Source organism: Gavialis gangeticus, unplaced genomic scaffold, assembly GCF_001723915.1.
Source record: "Gavialis gangeticus isolate Ggan-Ray unplaced genomic scaffold, GavGan_comp1, whole genome shotgun sequence".
Lineage (NCBI taxonomy): Eukaryota > Metazoa > Chordata > Crocodylia > Gavialidae > Gavialis > Gavialis gangeticus.
In genome coordinates this window covers 143,104,385-143,124,282 of record NW_017729032.1, presented here as the reverse complement: position 1 = coordinate 143,124,282, position 19,898 = coordinate 143,104,385, and the positions used below count along the sequence as shown (strand labels likewise).

At 41.2% G+C, this 19,898-nt stretch overlaps 1 protein-coding gene across 2 annotated transcripts in view; it reads right to left on the bottom strand.

The window, feature by feature from the left end:
* The window catches only part of UPF3A (UPF3 regulator of nonsense transcripts homolog A (yeast)), a 63,082-nt gene that overhangs the window by 28,721 nt on the left and 14,463 nt on the right, over positions 1-19,898 (bottom strand). Inside the window, exons 2-3 of one of the 2 annotated variants that reach the window (XM_019524909.1) lie at positions 18,210-18,316; positions 4,898-4,986 (exon numbers count right to left, since the gene is read on the bottom strand). In XM_019524909.1, the coding sequence (XP_019380454.1) occupies positions 4,898-4,986; positions 18,210-18,316 (196 nt within the window). The remainder of the gene's footprint in view (positions 1-4,897; positions 4,987-18,209; positions 18,317-19,898) is intronic. The other variant, XM_019524908.1, reaches the window with a different exon arrangement.

Here is a 19,898-nt window from a genome sequence, read left to right as displayed (position 1 = left end):
TGTAGGGTAAATGAACAGGATGAAGCTTTTGCTCTCATGTAGTGAGATTTAATAGTTGGTGTAATGGGTATATTAATCATATAATCACAGATTGATACATACTAGGTGCATCTACTTGTGCGCTTTAATGCAGTTGACTAATTAAGCAAACCCCGGGACGTCATTCTCCCCTTGTACTCTGTCTTGGTGAGGCTGCAGCTGGAGTACTGCATCCAGTTTTGGGCTCCACAATTCAAAAAGGATGCAGAGAAGCTTGAGGGAGTCCAGAGAAGAGCCACGCGCATGGGGCTGTTTAGCCTGGAAAAGCGCAGGCTCAGGGGTGATCTGACGGCCACCTATAAGTTTATCAGGGGTGACCACCAGTATCTGGGGGAATGTTTGTTCACCAGAGCGCCCCAGGGGATGATGAGGACAAACGGTCACAAACTCCTCCATGACCATTTCAGACTGGACATAAGGAAGAATTTCTTTAGTGTCCAAGCCCCCAAGGTCTGGAACAGCCTGCCATAGGAGGTGGTTCAAGCACCTACTTTGAACACCTTCAAGAGCAAATTGGATGCTTATCTTGCTGGGATCCTATGACGCCAGCTGACTTCCTGCCCTTTGGGCCAGGGGCTGGACTTGATGATCTTCCGAGGTCCTTTCCAGTCCTGATGTCTATGAAATCTATGAACTTAGCTCTGCAATAAAGAGTCACAGCCTATACGTGCACTGGTATTAGGGTGCGGCAAATTAACTCTGCTGTAGGATAGTCCCTTTCAGATAATGTGGGGTGAGAAAAAAACAGAACAGGATTTCAGGAAAGAAGACTACATAAGATGAAGGACAATATTGGTACAAGGTCAAATAAATAACAATGAATAAATTCTGACTAAAAATAAAAAGGTGGCTTCTAACCACCAGAGGACTGCAATTCTAGAACGGTTTTCTAAACAAAGCAATCAGAGCACCATAAAGCAGCGGGGGAACCCAAAATGCTTCAAGATGGAATTTGCTAAGTTTATGGAAGGGATAGTATGATAAATTAACAATGTTCTTGGAACAGTGAGCAGAACACGTAATATCAGACTTCAGGTGTTTGGTATTCCCAGGAAGGGCTAAAAAAGAAAATAAATGCACGGATTGGCTATATAAGGGCAGGATTTAGAGACACAATATGAAGTTGGAGAAAGCAATTTCAGAATAAGACACAGCTTGCGAACACTGGGGAAGTGGAACACTAGAACAGTTCTACACTGTGATGGTAGGCTTTCAATATCCCCAGATTCTTGGGGCAATTTGTGTTTTGAATACATGCTTTAAGTTTCTATATTTTCATGTCCACATAAGGAAGTCTGGGTTAGGTAGCTGCAATAGCCTTTTCTGGGTTAGATTCCTTGTCCTTTCCTTGTTAATTCTTTTTACTTTTGAATTTGCCTTATGCTTGAATTCCTTTTGTAATATATTACATTGCATGCTTCATAACTTAGATTGACTGCCTGCAGGAACCAGAAATAAATTTTCTTTCTGTCGTAAATACCTTCTTTGGCTTCTGTGGTTCTTTCCCTCTCCTTCTGCCATATCACACATTGGCCAGAATGCTCCTAAATGTTCATTTGAAATCTCCAGGGGCTAGCTGCTGGGTTTTCCTCATGCACTCAGGATTAAACTGGGCACCAGGTTTGGGATAAAGAAGGACATTTTCCCCATGATAGATTGGCAGAGACCATTAGGCAGTTTTGCCTTCTGTAGCACAGGTAAGAGTCCACTTCCTAGGATTTTATGTATATTTTACATAACTAATTTCCTTACATTGCAGGGACTATAGCACTGGTTGTGTCCCCTCTCTCTGTCTTCCTGTGACACATTGCAGGTGGGTTTTTTTCCCTTTTCTTTCTTTCTTTTGGCACAAAGGATATTAAGTTTGTATGGCATGCTTTGAACCTATAGTTCATGGGATAGGCTAGAGTGGATGTCTCTGTGGACCATTCTGGACACCTGATTATTACAAGATTGTCTGAAAAGGCCAAAAGGAAATTCACTACCTTCCTCAAATATATTACTTATCTTCTTCGACTTCTGTTTCTTTGGGGTAGAGTATGTGGAGAATTGGATTTGATGATCCAGCAGTTCCCTTCTAGTCCTGTTTCTAAGTTCATATGACCAGAAAGAGACAGTTAGCTGTGTTAGTGTGAAGCCACGCAGAAAGCAGAGTAGAGATGTATTGAATGCGAGATACAAAAGTTGTGAGCAAAAGTTCACTTCAGCAGATATTATGAAACGACATGCAGAGAGAAGGCTATCAGAGAGAATGAACTAAATATAAATGAGGGAAGGGAGGTAGGTGGAGGTGAAGCAGTTGGTAATGAAGAGCTTGGCTGTAGACAGTGGATATAGCAGTGTGTTTAGGATGAAAGCTAGTGGCACGGGGGTAGCTGTGGCAGTTGGTAGGTTTCCAAAACAATATGGTAGCAACCTGGCCATTGCAAACCTACATCATCATGGTGTCTAAGAAATGAATTTGCTGAATGGAGTATTCCAGGGTCATTCTGATGGAGGGGTGGGGTGAAAGTTTTATAACTTCCTTGCCTTGTTCAGCATTGCCCCCAACCTCGCTCTTTTCCCTTTTCTTTTTAGAGCATTCTATTTGATAGTCTGCTCTCTGTACGTCTTTTACAGCGTCTGAAGTGAGCTTTTGCTCATGAAAGTGTATGCATCTGATTCAATTAGTCTGTAAGGTGCATCTGTGCCCAACCTTCCACCCAAGTTTGTATGATTACATAAGCAGGCACCTTAACAAGTTTGAATGGGAGTCCAAAAAAATTAAAATACAGAATAGAATGGAGAATTTCACTTATGGAACCCTTCACTAGGTCGATGTTGTGCCAAGTGGCCCCAAATGAAAATTATTTCTATTTATTCTTCTAGATGGAGAGCTTTCTACTTTGCAGTAAGACCTCTTGTGCCTTTGGGGAATAGTCTCTGTTATTCTCTATCAGCCAAAAGGTAAGCTGTCTGATGTAGTAAGTGGTTCTGAATAAATTATCTGATCTTTGTTCTATAGCAGTATGTCTGGCCAGTTTGGAAGTGTTATCTGATGCCAAGTAGACATCTATAAAAGATGTTAGCCAAAAATGGCTAGCTCCAATATTGAGCTATCAGAATTAGTGCTGTTGTATTGTTTCTGACTTGGCATCAAAAGCATCAGAACTACATACATGAGATCCTTTCCTACTGTATGAAGAGGATCATTATGACTTGCTAGAACAAAATGCCAGATATTTCACATTGTCCTTGGTGGTAACAAGTTTCTAAGGGGATTTCCTCACTAATGGAATATTGACTGGACAGAACTCTTCAGACATCACTCTTGGTTGGTGGTTAAGAAGTCCAGTAGGCTTTTGCTAACTTTGAGAAGAAGAACAACTGAGATTTGCCTGTGGTGTTGCCACAAGGCTAACAATTTTACTGTGTCCTGACACAAGGATAATGAGTGGGGATCTCTGCTTTACACACACACACACACACACACACACACACACACACACACAAACATATGCGCACACACACCAAGTGTTATATATATTAGAGGTGCACAGATATATTGGCACCATATCAGATTGGCATTGATAAAAGGAAAATTAACATTATTGGCTATCAGCTTTTATGGGCTGGTGTAGCCAATAATGTACTGATAAACATAATATGCCTTCCAGCCAGGGCCTCCAAACATGGCCAGGAATACAGCCAGGCAGTGTGGAGAGCAGTGCTCTGCAGGTAAGTCTGTGGAGGGGAAGGGGTGTGGGGCAGCAGGGCAGATTGAGGTCCCCACAATGAGGAGTAGGGCACGGGCAGGGAGCAGGACAGAACCACAGGTTGCTCGTCCATGAGATCAGCATCTCAGTGCTTAAAAATGGCAGCAGGGGCATTTGAACTAAAGCTCAAGGAATGACCTTTAGTTCAAGCACCACCACCACCACCACCATTTTTAAGCGCTGGGATATTTTAGAAGCAGAGCCAAGCAGGGTGAAGGCAAATGTAAGCTGCCTGCTGTGGGCTCAGGGCTCCCCACCCTGCTGCTTTGCCCCAGGAGCTGCACACTGGCCATGTGTCCCCTGGCCAGCGGAGTGCCCTGAACCCACAGCAGGCAGCCCACCTCTGCCTTCATCCCACTTGTGTCTACTAGTAAAAGCTTCCTGGTGCTTAAAAATGGTGGCAGGAGCACTTGAACTAAAGCTCATTCTTTGAGCTTTAGTTCAAGCGCCCCCCCCCCCCCCATTTTTAAGTATCAGGACACTGATCCCCTGGACAAGCCACTTGTGGCTCTGTTTCACTCCCCACCTTGGCCCCAGGGTCCCATTCACCACCCTGCCCCAGCCTCAGCCCCAGCCCCACTCCCTCCCTCACTAGGGGGCCTCAATCTGCCCCTCCCCACTTCTTCGCCTCCACAGGCTTACCTGCAGGGCACTGCTCTCCACGCTGCCCAGCTGCATTCCTGTAAATCAGTTATCAGATTGGTATCCGTCGATATTGCCTGGTGAATAAGTGGTTATCGGTATTGGCCAAGAAAATCTTTATCAGTGCACCCCTAATATACATTCAATATTACATAATAATATATACTACACTGAACTTGTTTGTAAGAATCAACACTACGAAGTTCTGTAGAACAGGATGAAATGCCATACAAGCCTATCTGATTGCTGAGTTTTAGAACATTTATGTGAATGAATACTTTTCAAACAAAGCCCTTTTTACTTAGATGTGGCTTGAGTGTTCAATGCAACCTGTACCTGATGCATCTATGAATAATGCCTTTGCAAGAGAAGAAGCAGAGAAAATTCTTAGTGTCCAACCACAAAAAACTGACAACTCATATATTCATTTGTAAGTCTGCTTCTGGCAAGATTTACCTGGCCATTGGCTATGCCTGGAGCTCTAAAATGAGAATCTCTGACATTTCTGATCAAAAAGATTTCTTGCTGGATCACAAATAGAAGATGTGGCCTGGTAATGGAGACAAAGAAGAAATATATTCAAAGACAGTACCAATCTTTGAAGCAGCCTTGGTACTGTGATATCAGAAACATATAGTTGCCAAACAAAGGCACCCATGCTGGCAATAGTATAGGTCACTTCCTTCAAAACTATATTAGTAAGTACTTCCGCAGCTTCCACTGATGTTGCCAATCTCAGTACCTTGCATCAGACCTGATATTGATATCATTGCTGATGTCAGTATTGATGTCAATACTGGATTTCGTGTTTTGCCAATATTTTCAAGTTTGAGTACTAAACATCATTCACAATTTTTTGATATTAAGCCAAAGTGTCACTTGCTTCTGTTGGAAAAATGATCCTAGTGCTCTATTCCCTGGAAAGTGAAGACTTGAAACTTTCACCTTATGGGGAAAAAAAAAGGGGACTGCTACCTGGTATCATGCCTATCCCATGCCTACCTCCTCTGTCTCAGGTAGGTGTGGAACTGGTGGTTGTTGTCAAGGTGGCAGCCAGTATCAAAGCAGTCATCAACACTAGATCCTGTCCTGATGGTGCTGAAGGTTTTTTTGCCAATATCAGCTGTGAGTGTGGTATACTGGTTGATTGGGATACTGGATTACATGGATATTAGAAAAGGTTGGATCTGGCTTAAAAGCTGACCCTCACTCTTCAGGATTTGACACTCCTCACATTGCCCAAGGAATGGCACACTAACTAGTACTCTGGCACATTGCTACTAGCAAGACAGAACAGAGAGTAGCTGTCCATGTGTAAAATATGTATCATTGAATGAAGATGATTTGGAGCTTTCCAGCTTTGAATGTCTTTTTGGTTGTGGGTAGAGACAAAGAAAATTGAGGCAGGACATACTACATGTAAGGGTATTGGAGGGGAGGAGGACAAGAGAAATAAAATAAAGTTAACTTTACCAGCTGTTCATTATTCAGACTGCAAAAGGCAGTGCATGGACTGCAAAAGGCAATTGCTTGTTCTGTCTTCCTAACTCAGGTAGTAAGAAGAGCCTGAGGAATGGTTGTGGCTACTCTGTCCATTTTGCCCTTGGGTAAGGGAGATATGAGGACAAGCACAGTGTTAACACAGCCCAAATGCTATTCAAAGGTCTTCAGTCTTGGATGAAGAGGGTGTATGTACAGGATACACTTGGACATATATCTGGAATGATTTTTTTATCCTTCTGAATTAGTTTGTTGTTAGGAGTGGATACCCAAGTGAGACATGCTCCAGCTGCAGACCCCTCATGCAGTCAGTCACTGGCTGCTGCATTTACAAGAAGCCAATGCCATCCTTAATAAAGCCCTAAAAGCAGCAAGGAGACACCAGTAAGGTATCTGCACAACAAAACAGCTAGTGATCTTGCACAGTCTTAACCCTTGTGCTTGCTTTTATTCTAGTGCCTGAACCTAGCTTGAGCCCAGCGAGATCTCTGGCTGGTGACTCTGGCTTCCAGCTCTGGCTTGAATCAGAGTTCCCTAATTCTAGTTCCATGACCCTTACCTGTCCTTGACCATGACTTTGACCTTTGAATTCCAGCTTGTCAACTGGCTCTAGATCTTGGACTCCGATTCCTGACCCCAGGCCTAAACACTACTAGGCCTAACCACCCATGTTCCAGTTGTGACAGATAAACTAATTTGCTGTTCTGGAAATGTTTATTATCTAGCATTTCTAGGAAGCCTTAGACCTATAGAATAAAGAAAAGCTAAGTGATGGCCAGGTCAAATTGCTGGTTGTGGAGCCAAAACTTGACATAAAGAAAAACACATCCTGCTAACGGTGTACAATGATAAAGTATTGCTCCTGAGCACTTAGATGGATAATTATGCATGCAAACAAAGTTACTTACCTGTATGTTTGCAACACTGGGGTCTTAACTGAGACATCTCTTACTTTACAAATTAGTTAAAAAACAGAAACGCTGCATTTATATCTTTATGAAAGACTTCACTTTGGAGGAAAACTCCAGTGACAGTAACATTAAAATTCACAAAGAAAATTAATACCTGTTAATAAGAATTAACATTAATGAAATATATTGGTGACATTTTCAACATTTCTGAGAAAGTACATAGCACTATAGTGATGCAGCCATGAAAAAAGTCAAAATGAAACAAAATCAATATCTCACCCATTGATTTTAATAGGAAATAAATTCAGCACTTTTTTAAAGTTCACAAGAGGCACATCTACACGTGTACTTTACTGTACACCACACTAATTTGCCGTGAAGTAAAGTGTCACCATCTACGTGTGCATAGCAATTAATCCAGCGTAGACTAATTTACTAAGCTGTCCGATAGTCCTGTCGAGTACTATTGGATGGCGTAGTAAATTACTGTGCTTAAATACATGTATAGATGGTGATGTCTGAATTCGTTTACTCTGGCTCAAATAAACTGAGTTTATTCAGTCACATTAATTGCACGTGTAGATGCTCCTTATGTGTAAGATTGAATTGGTTTTGTTTTCTTTATAAACAATAAAAGGTGTATGTCAGTATTGGCATCCAAACGTGTACCTTAATTCCCACTCTCCTATTACTCAGGATTCAGAATCTTATCCTAGTGGCTGACTCCCTATGCCCCTTCTTTAAAAAACTGAGTAGGGGTCAGTTTTAATTAAAACAACCTTTTTCTTTCATACAATACTCAGTAGGTATTGCACTTACTGAGGACAAAATTCAAATTGTATTCACACCTTTGCCTGAAGGGATTCAAAACAACCTCCATGAAGAATGCCTTAATGACTAAGTTACAGACTACTCATCAGGTGGGAGGGGGGTATGTTTTACTGTTGCAAAGAATTCAAAAAGACCACTGTAGATTTATATTCAAAATATCTGGGTTTATCTTGTTTATAAACCTAACAGGGTTAACAGCATGCGACACCCCACAGCATCCCTGAAAGGATCTCAAGGCACCCCAAGATACCATGGCCCCTGGCTGAGAATCACCAATTTAGGGTATGGTAGAGTCTTTTGTTTCAGACCCTGATCCAAGGACTGTTTTAATATTTTAATTAAATTATAGTTTCACATAAAGTTCATAAGTAGTTCTTTGAGCTGGAATTATGTTTAACAATTAGGGTATTTATTACTCTCCTATTCAGAGAAGTGCACCAACTCATAAACTAGTAATTCTCCCTCTCTCTAGTCAACAAACATTTTCTGCACAGTGAAACAGCTTCAAGAGAAAGGGGAGGCACTGGCCTGCCCCCCTCCCCAAATAACTTATAGCCATGTGGTTGGGACACTGAAAAATGCCAAAGACTATAGGAAATAAAAATAGGATTCTTCAAACATTTTTGGATATGTTAGACCCGCAGGTGGTTCCTGTCCATTTTGGCACCACAATTGATTTCTTTTTCCTCAGCATACAAAACAGCAGCATTTCTCTATCCCCTTACACTTAGACTTGTAGAAGTAAATACATTTCAAAACAGAACCAAACATTTTAAACAGTTACTTTTTCAACTAAGCATTTATTACTGATCAGCAAAAGATGACTATAAGAAAATATAGCCAGGACAGTATTTTCTAAAGTGCAGACTTCAGAATTATATTGTGCCATAGGATCCAGTGTAGCTACCAGATTTACATTAATAAAATGTTAAAAGATATTCAGGACCAAAACCACCACCTGCAGTATCAGAAACACATACAAATGTAGAAACATAGAAGTGTGTGCCTATCAGGGGTGTGCAAAACGGGCCGTATTCAATTTGGATTCCACCCAAATCGGGGACAGTGATTCAATCTGTTGATTTGGATCACTGTCTTGATTTGATTCGGCCAAATCTGAAGCTTCGATGCCGATTCAGAGAATCAGCGATTCAGCCACAGACACAGCTTTAAATGTTTTTTCTACACACCTCTGGGTACCAGGTGCAGCTCATGAATGCTGCGATGGTGGGGTGGATAGAGCGTCCCACAGGAGTGCGGGGGCCCCCCCTGCATGCTTGGTGGCAAACCTAGAAGTGGAAGTACTTCTGGTTCATTTCTGGGTCCACTCCCGATCATGCAGGGGGGCCCTCCTGCATCTCCCCGGCTCAGGAATTGGCCACAAGGGGACCCTGGGTGCCCCCGCAGACCCAGGAGGCACTAGTTGCTGAGCCGAAGCGCACTCCACGGCGGACCCAGAAGTGGACTGGAAGTGCTTCTGGTCCACTTCTGGGTCTGCCGCCAAACACACTGGGGACCCTCCATGCTCCTGTGGGATGCTCCATCCATCCCAGCATCTCAGCATTCACGAGCCGCCTGGTACCTTGAGGTATGTCAAAAAAACATTTAAGGCTGTGTCTATGTCCGAATCACTGAGTCTTTCCAAATCAATGTGGAGCATTCTGATTTGATTCTGAGAGATTAAAGGGTCTCCTGATTTGATTTGGAGATTCAGCCACCGAATCAGTCTGAGTCACCACCGAATCAAATCAGCGACTGAAGTTTTGCGCAGTCCTGGTGCCTAGTAACACTACTAAACTGAGACAGCCCCTAGTTATAGCTTTTATATTATGCTATTTCAGTATGTGGCTAGGAGAGTGATTAGCAATTACAGGTCTGTTTCTCAAATGCAGCTGGCTCCAAAGGCAAATAGCTGGACTGAAAATACACAGGGCTCAGGCATCTATAAATCAAACATGGCAATGTCTAACTTTCAGATGCCTATCTTCCCAGGTGGAATCCAGAACTGTTACTGTTCTTTCAAAAAACTGAGCAGGCTTCACAACTTTCTTTTAAACCATAGCCAGAGAAAACTGAACCATCCCCCTCTTAATCATAGGCCCAGTGGTTCTCAACCAAAAAATAAAACATATTCAATGTCCTTTCAGCTAAATGGCTTTAAAATGACTTCTTGCACCTCACTGGAAAGTCATGGAATATTTTAGAAGGACACTGTCTGCCCATATTATTAAAGATATGCCTCCATGCAGCAAATATTGCAAGGTTCATGTGACCAAATAGGAAGGCTAATTCTTTAGCTTAGTGGTTAGTACATGCAACGTACTAACCACTAAGGCTGGAGCGGCATGTCCTGGGCTACCTCTGCATTTTACATTCAACCATCTTTGAATAAAAGGTCTCTGGCCCTATAAGCCTGACATTCAGTGCTATACATTGGCACATATTCAAGAAGGATGGAGACTGCTCTCACTTAATTTAGGCCAGTGGTGCCCAACCTTTTGTCACCATGAACCAGATAAGTGGTGCAGGGTTGGTCTGTGGGCCAGATCTCAAACAGGGCTGGCATACAGGACTAGACCCTTCACTAAGGATGTGGCCATGCACCAGCCCAGCTCAGCCCTGCACACCCAGAAGCAGCCACGAACTGGCCCAAGCCAGCATGCCCCAATGTAGCTGTGTGGTAGGCCAGCCCTGCATGCTGGCACAATCTGCTATGCAGAGCCACATTATCCAGCCAACAGGGTTCTCCCCAGGTCTGGAAATTTGGCAGCAGGGGAACAGCAATTAATGCTGCTACTGCTCCCTCCCCCCTGCCAAATTTTTGGACCTGTAAAGAGTCCTGTGGGCCTGATGAAATGGCTTCATGGGCTGAATTTGGCTTACAGACTGAGGGTTGAACACCCCGATCTAAACTAAACTCCAGTGATTGGAGTGTTAGTGAAGGTAGACGTAGGTTTGAGCCTTCTCAGGCCAACAAAAGTGTTAAACATGGGTCTCCCATTCCTTGGGCAAGTACCTTAAGTCCTGGAGTATTTATATAAAATGTGGGCTTCCACTTACATTGCCTTTGCTGGACTCTAGGAATTTTTGGCAGGAGAAAGTTGCCCACACAGGTCTTGGAATGTATCAACAATACGAGCATCCATTCTCTTCTCAGTCAGCATTGACTTTGAGGTGCAAAGATTGGATGATGGCCATATACCCATGGATGTCTTGTATGGAGAAATCTTTAGAGGAAGAATACCATGTGGGACTCTTTAGCTCCATTTCAAAGATGTTTACAAGAGAAATATGAAAGCAACGAACACTGAGCCAAATGACTGGGAGAAGATCAAAGTGCCTGTAAACAGTTTATAAGTGTAGAATGGAGGCTCAAGGAAAGAAGAGCCCAATACACAAACGAAAAAGAAAACTTAGAAAGAACCCCACACCACATTCAGGACTGTTACATACAAAGTTCACATGCGATAACTGAGGAATGGACTTTCACTCAAGAACTGGGCTCCACAGCCACACTCAGAGGCTCAACAAGCTGATACCTCACTCAGTGCAAAACTACTGTCTCACAAGACAGACAGATGCCTGGGCACATCAACTTCTCCTGAGAGCCCTGCTTAGAAGAAAAGTTGCCATAACTGCAGTTTGTGAGATGCCTGATCTTGCATCTGTTAGGTATTCTTAGAGTACACCTACTGAGCTAGGCTGTTCACAAAAATCATCAGAAGAACAACTAGTTTCCAAATCCTGTATGGGCTTAGATGCCTTGTTGATCAAACGAAGGCACTTCTACAGAAGCAGAACTCTAAGCTACTTCCTTCATACAGGAAGGCTTATAGCAAGTTCAGCCACCTTCAGCTTTAGGTACAGATAAGCAAGGGGTCCTGGATTGGAATTTTGGACTTAGCTATGTACACCTCAGTCCTCCTTTAGGTACATACATTCCTTTATTGGATCTAGCCCAAACCCTCTGAAGTGAATAATAGGGGTAAGGTCAGCTAGTATGAGATTGTTTAGGAATTTTCAAACTATGGGAAGTTAAGATGATTGGGGTTACTTCATTCTGATACCTACCAGTGTACCTCTCATACTATATTTAAAATGCTTCTTCATAAAGTTGTATGTGATTGAATTCTTTGAAGGCCAATCCATATTTTGCCATACGTTTCCAACAAAAAAACTACTGCACTGCTAAGCATCCACATCACATTTGGGATGGACTTACTGTACCCAGTGTCTGCTGATATGAGATGCTGGTTAGGACATTTTCTATGGAAATTAGCCTCTCATAACAATATAACTAGCTGAATACATTTCCTCAGCACCCCCGACAGTTTGTTTTCTGCTGAGCAATGAGTGAAATATAACTTTTGAATGAAATTAATTTCTGTAATGTTCACAGTCTCATTAGCTAACAATTAATATATTGGATACCTGTCTTCCAACACTTTCTCTGTGCACAAAACCCTTTGAGATCCTATGCACACTGCACCAAAGATGCGTAGCACACTTGATGCTGATCTCTATATGGCAACTAGATTGCTAAGTAATCTCTTCCACAAATGAACATGCTGCATATCATCACCGAAGCCTTTACTTCTATGGAAGAATGCATTCCTCTATGTTTTGTAAACAAATAATTTACACATTCTCCGTTTAATTTTTTCTAATATATTTCTTCATAAATGTGTGGATTAAGAACAACCATTTTAGTTTGTTTTCCTTTACCTAAAATAAAAAAAGGATTGTTAAACAAATATTAACATATAAAGAAAAACAAGAAATGCAATTCTAATTTAGCAAAAATACTTACCAATCAGCCATTTGTCTTCATCTTGACCACTCATGAATTTGATTGATAATTAATTTTTCAATTGAAATAAAACATGATACCATGTTTAAAATATAGCCATTATACTAGTTACTCTTCTCTTTGTTTAAAAACTACAGTAAAATAGCATAATATCCCCAAAACTATGAGGACTCACAGCTAAGATTCCTAACACAACCCTGTCATACCATGTCAGAGGTAAATGAGAAAGTGAAGGGGTTTCTCATTGCATCTTGCAATAGTTTGCAATCCCTTGTTCTTCACTCACATCAGTGTATGAAATAAATTCCTCTGTTCATGTATATACTAAAATGCAGGTTGAGAACAACATTTGACAACATAAAATACACAATCATAACAAGATAAAATCCACTGCATCTAATCCTTTGCTACCTGTAACGGGTCTGGGTTTTACAAGCGAAGCATTTTGAAAATGCTTCAATTTCAAACCATGTTCAAGAACTGTTGAATTACCATTACTGAGTACTACAACTCTGATGAATAGGGTATTCTAGATATATTGACAATCATGAAGGCATGTGGTTTTGAAAGACATGGAAGATCACCATGACTGTAACCAAGATGCTTAATGGGTAGTGAAAGTTGAGAAAGCTGCAGCCAGGTGATTATTTCTCTGCATGACATTGTGACAGACTGCAAGCTGGTGGGTCTGCAGCACAGCATTAGGCAGTGTAGGATGGTTACAGGCCTGCCTAAGGAGGACCAGACCAGCTGATTAGAATAATTGGCTGGCCAAAGGACATTAAAAACGGGCAGGAAGTGAGGCTGAAGGTATCAGGCATCAGCCACGGCTCTCTCCAGGTCTAAGAGACCACAAGGGAAGGGAGGGGTTAACCCTTTATGGACTATGGTAAGGCTTAATAATAAGGAATAATTGGTGTTTAAGAGGACTCTGGAGGGTCCGGTGGGCCCAGAAGATAAAGATGTGTATGATTTAAAGACTGGGACAAACCTGAGAGAAATGGGATAAACCCCAAACCTGCTACAGACATAATACCAAACAGATTTTACTTAACGGAGCACTGCTTGCAAGCCTAGCCAACAAAGAGTAATCTCAACAAAGAGTTAAGGCTTCAAATCTGGCATAAGCATCAGCAACTGTAGGACTGCAGCATGTAGAAACCCTCTCCTCTTTCCTTAAATTCGTATACAGCTCACTCCAGAACTGCAAAGCTGTATTACCAACTTGAGAGTTCTTCAGACTGGAGAAGAGCATCTGGCCATCATCATTGTATAGAAACCTTCCATGCTTATTCATGATTTTGAATAAATTAAAAAAACATTGCAATGCATGCACCTTATGAATACATTTGAATGAAATTTAATAAATTAAGTCATGAATAAATTTGAATAAAATACAACATAATATATGCACTTTATAGACTGACTTTAAGACAATGTTTTAATAGGGATTTATTGAACTTGAGGACGCTGTCAGCCGATTTCATGGGAAGATCACACGGCAGGCAGCCATTTTTGTGAGCAGAGCATGCCAGGCCCCCTTAATCCTCTGACTGGCCGAGGGGCCCCAGTGACTTTGCCTGTCACTGCCGACTGGATGCGAGGGCCAACTATTATGGAGCTCCACCCCTCATGGCCAATTGGTGAAGATGGATGGGGCTATATGATGGATAGACCTTGCAGTCAATCAGTGGTGAGGGATGGCAGCCATCTTGCTCTAAGGCAGTCCTCCTCACCCCTTCCACTCTCAGCAGGTTGCGTGGCCTAGCAGCAGCGGCCATGAGGACTGTTGGCTCCCTAGAGGGAGCCAGCATTTTATTTTCAGTGTTTTTGGGGGGGGGGGGTATTATTTTTAGGGAGACCACCTAAAGCACAGAGCATGCCTGAAACTGCAGCTCCAAAAAAAACTGTGATTTTGGTAGGTCCCTATTTATTAAAGACAGCTGTTCTTAATCAAATCCACTTTTTTTTAAATGGCAGAGAGTTTATGTGCAACAAAATAGTGGAAACTGAAACACAATTAAAAAACTGAAGGAACTATCAAACTACAGGGTTAACAGATTTGTGTAGATGCTAGGTTTAAGTGTGCAGATGGCACTGTAGCTTGGACACCACAGGCACTTCCAGTATTCTACAGTGGGAACAGGGAAAGAGAGTTCTTTGTCTTCTTTGTCCTCAACAGACTATAAGATATCATTAAGATGAGACATGAGCACAGTGCAACCATTTTCTTCAGCAAACAAAAGTTAGTCCCAAGTCAGTCCACACACACACTGTTACTGCACAGTATGGCACAATGTTACTGTTCAATAACTAATTGGGCATAAATTTGATACCTGCATGATGCAAGTATCAAATTTATGCTCAGGCTAGCATAAGTTACCATATTTACTGCGCAGTACGTTCATGCATATGTAGATGTATGCCTGTACTGCACAGTCATTTTGGTCACTGCACAGTAAATGTGCATGTGTAGATGTGCCCAGCAAGTAGAATAAGACCCAAGGAAGTTCACATTTTGGTCCACAGGCACAGGATTAATTTTTCTTTTTTTTGTATTAAAAAAAATATATAACTTTTATTCCCCAAATTTTCCAATTTTGGTATCCTTATGGACACAGTGTGGGAGCTGGAAAAACAGCCAAGCCAATGAAAGGTTAAAGGCACTGAATAGAGGCAGATATGTCTGCCTCTGTTGCAATAATATCTGCTAATCATAACTGTTGACAGTATATTTACAGTACCTGGCAGAAAGTCTTCTAACAGATACTAATGAGATAGACTGCTGTAGTACAGCACTTAATACTTACAAATGTTGTCCCATCTGCCGCACAGTCACTATATGTCTCCAGATGGGTCTTGCGGATAATTTCCAACTGAGTCACCAGCTAGGGTCAAAGAGTGCTCAAGGAATCTTAATTGTCCATGTGTATGTCTTCCTATGTGAGAGTTCATAACTGCCTATATGGATTCTGAAGACTCACCATAGGCTGTTGCCTTATTTTCCAATATACACTTGGATACATGTGATAGCTTTTAGAGCAAAAACCTGGTCCAGCTTCTTGTAGGCTGTACATGTACCGGAAGGTCTTGATTTTGTAGTACTGTTTTTGTAAATCCATTACAGATCCTTGATTGTACTGTGGCTACTGCTATTGCATTTGGTCTGCCTGTTGCTTGTAGATCTTTGCATTTTAGTGACCACAGGAAGTTGAGATTGAACTCACTCCTTTCCCAGAATTGCAAGGAAGTCCAGGACCTCCTGACAAATCCACGCAGAAGCATTAAACATAATGACTACATGGCACTTGGGGTGTCTGAACTTGGCATTAGCTGAAATCACAAAGAGATGTGCTTGGGAGCGTGACATTATTCAAAATGCAGGGCACAGGGTGGAATAGAGTCAACAGAAACCTTAAGCAGCAGAGAGAAAAGGTAACTAGGAAAGCCAAAGCAGATGTGATGCAATGCAGTGTGGGATAGTAGCTGGAGGACTATTTCATAATTATTCTGAAATGGGGGTGTACACATAGAAATGTTACAGGGGTATAACTCATTCCAAATTATAATTTTGTCATGTGCAGGGAAAAATAATTATAATAGCATACAGTGCAAGATAAAGCAATAATAAATAAATAAATTATGTGTATATGGATATAAGGTAGTTCCTTCTAAAACAGCCAAAGTTAGACCAAAAATCTTTTCAACACAGACAATGCTCTAGTTTCTGAGAAGACAGCAAGGAACTGGAATACAAATCACAGTGAAAAGAGTGCCTTCCAGACCATTATTTTACCAAAAGATTAGTAAGAGCCACTAAATAAATCTGAAACACGAAGTAATAAATGTCAGAGACTTTAGAGTCTCTTTTGTCCTAGTCTCTAAAATGTTAGTCAGTTTTCAACCTCTCAAAATATAGTAACCAAACAAAAATAAAGCTGCATTTTCAGATGTTAAGACTTACTCTGTAAAGCAGATGATTTTGTAAGTGCTTTAACCATGCCCTCATCTTTTTGTCCAGTTATCCAGAATTATCTGCTTCTTAAGCAATAGTTGAATGCTGACAGCAACACCAGCAAGTCAGTGTGTTGTAAGCATTCAGCTGGGAAAATAATTCACAGCAAATAATTCACTCAATCTTTTCAGGCTCTTTCTTTACATATGCAATATCCATAAGAATAATGTATTTTTCATATTTATTGTTAAAAATTCCTTGACAATCTTTCCTCACCAAAGGTTTTGTTTGTACTCCAGATGTGAGCTGTGCTGGTTATGTAAGCAATATGGCAGTGTTTCTTTTGTACATATTTTCTTACTTCTTACATAGGAGAGGACAAAGATTAATACAGCATGTGACAGAGTTTGCAAAACACTTAGAGTCCTTGTGGAGACAATTTGATAAGGCACAGAAGGAGTTGACTGCAGCCTTGTCAGTTAAGGCTGTGAGACACTATTCCTAGTTTGTGTGAACATGAGAGAATTAAAAAGGTAAATAGAGGACCTATTCTCAATTGCCTAAATGTTCAAGGAATTACATCAAGCTACACAAACCCTGGAACATTTCCTGGCATTTGGCCAAACACTATGTATTGGGCACAGAGAGTCTTTTTAAGAGAAGGTGTTTTAGTGTTTTTTTGCAGCACAAGTTGAACACAAACCTAAAAGGCTTTCCTAAATCATGGTGACTAGATTCTCAAGAAAGACGTAGGGAAACTAAGATCCTGCTGAAGTACAACATACAGATGCTAACAGATGCTCAAAAAACCCGTCCTAGCACTGCAGGTGCCTAAACTTGCTCTCAGCCTAATTTTTCACTAGTAACGTATTGCTGGCCCCAAAGCTTCTGATGTTATGCATGTGACAAGCCAAGTTTGGCTGTTGGCAACTTTTCCCCACCATCTCCTTGAATGTGCTTGATGATTATATTTCTGAAAGGCTCAAGGCTTTTGCAGTCACAGGCTCTAATAAACCATTCCAGAATTGTGAGCAGAGGTGCATGCATGGCTTGGCTAGAGAGATAATTCAGCATATAGTTAAGCATACATACCTCTATGCTACATATTTTGTGACTTCAACTTCCAAACAGATGTGTCCCATTGCAATATGACAATGTTAAAAGTGTTTCAGTTACTTTAATTGTTCTATTTCCTCTCCTTCTGAAACGTGTTTTGTTACAAAGTTTGCTTAACTGGTTGATACCACCCACTGCAAATAGTTAGTAAAGTTCCTTTGTTTCATTATTTTTAAATTGCCAATGAAGTAATTACAAAATATATTGAATGAAATAAAAGCTCTACCTTTGACTGACTAGTTGTGTATCTTTAACGTTTGCTTTTTAAAAATATTCATGAGAATAAAACTAGATTTTTGAAAGTCTATAAAAAGCTAATGTAAATATGGAAGCAATTAAGAAGTTCATTTAAATTCAAATGAACATTTGGCCAGCTCTGTTCTTTTCAGCATTAGGAAGGCATAATATAAATTGAGGAAAAGCTCTCTTCTACTTCACCAGTGAAAGCTGGAACAGAACTTGAGTATTTTAAAGTTCCCTACATAAAAAAAGCAAAATCTAGGTAACCAACAAAACAAAAAGATAGAGGTTCTGGGGACAACAGATGCAATTTTGTATGTGACTATGCCCAAGGTACCTTAGACAGGTTGCTTGCAAAAGCACAGAAATACCTCGTTTCTTCTTAATACTAAGAAACAGCTTATCCTCACCTGGGATCAGCAGTGCAAAATTCAAAATAATCATGGGCAGGTAGAGGATGCAGCTGCTCCTCCAGTTGCTCTTTAGTTAGGCAAGGAGGAAGACGGCGAATAACTACCTGCAAAGTACCAAAGAGAAAAGAAAAATAACAATTAGCACTGATCTAGATATAAAATTATTAGAAAAATAGTAAACAAATTATATAGTATTTTTCCAAAAAACCCTCTCTAGAATTTAAACTTTCATTTGGTATGCATTTTGCTTGTACCAGCAGGCAAGTGGAGTGGACAACCTACAACTAATTTCTGTTTCTGTCACATAAAGGAGAGGAATTGACAGCTATTACATATAGTGTGATTTTAGGAGAGAGGAAATATCTTACAACAAAGAGCTTAACAGCCAGGATACTTCAGTCAAAAATAAAAGACATTAACAAATTATATAAAGCCAAATTTATTGCTAGGAAAACATGCCTAATAATGGATCTGGCAGGAAGTCTTAAGTGGAGTTTCACTGTGGTCTGTTTTTGGGCTAAAGTTGCTCAACATTTCTATTCATGGTATGGATACAAGGAGAGAGAATATGGTGATCAGCAGGGATCCTCGTCTTCTCCAACAAAAAAAAATCCCCAATTTTTGGATTAAAAAAGTAACCCCAAATCCACATTTTTCCATTATTTAAATGAAACACCACTACAGACCTGTGTATAGTGGTGTTTCACTTAAATAATGGAAAAATGTGGATTTGGCGTTACTTTTTTAATCTGAAAATTGGGGATTTTTTTTTTTAATCCGAGTAAACCAGGATCCCTGGTGGTCAGACCTGTAGATGCCACTAAGGTTGGTGGGCTCATCAAAACTTAGGGGACAGGACTGAAATTCAAAGTGGTCTTTATAAATTGGAGGACTGGATCGTAGTCACCAAGATTACATTTAACAAAGACAAATATAAAGTGCTACAAACAAAGAAATAAAAAGAAATGCACAAACATGACATGGGACATGATGGGTTTGGTTATAACATAGCTAAGGAAGAGAGGGGTGCTTACAGTGGATGACATACTCAGTATTAGTCAACAATGCAATGATGTTGCAAAAAAATGCAAATGTGTGTTGCATGTTATGCAGGGGTGTATTCTCTTTTCTCTCTTCTTCTTACACTCTTGTTTTCTGCATGGCCTTCCACAGCAACTGATGAAGTGAACTTCAGGCCACGGAGCTTGTGCTCTCTCATACATGTATACATATATGTATTATAGAGTCTATAAAGGGGCATGTGTGCCCCACCCCTGGACCCAAGGGGCGCACACAGATGAGCATGCTCATGCCTCTTGCCCCATCTCAAACCCCTTTGAGACGGGGCAAAAGGCATGTGCAGGAACACAAAAATGTTCCCCTCACTGCAAACTTGCAGCATGGAGAGAAAATTAGACCCTTGGGGGGTCTAAAAAAAATGAAGTTTAAAAAAGTGGGGCAGGCTCTAAAAAGGCTGAGGCAACTGGAGGCTGGGTCCTCCACAAAGACATTCTGGCTGCCAGAGCATCTCTATGGTTGGCCCCTTGCCCTGATGTTAAACACGCCGTCTGCCAGACAGTGCAGCATCAGGGCTCCAGTGCTATAAGTAAAGGGTCGGGGCAGGGCTGGAGGAGGGGGGAGGGGACTATGGGTGGGACCCCCACCTACCCCCCACTTCCCACATCC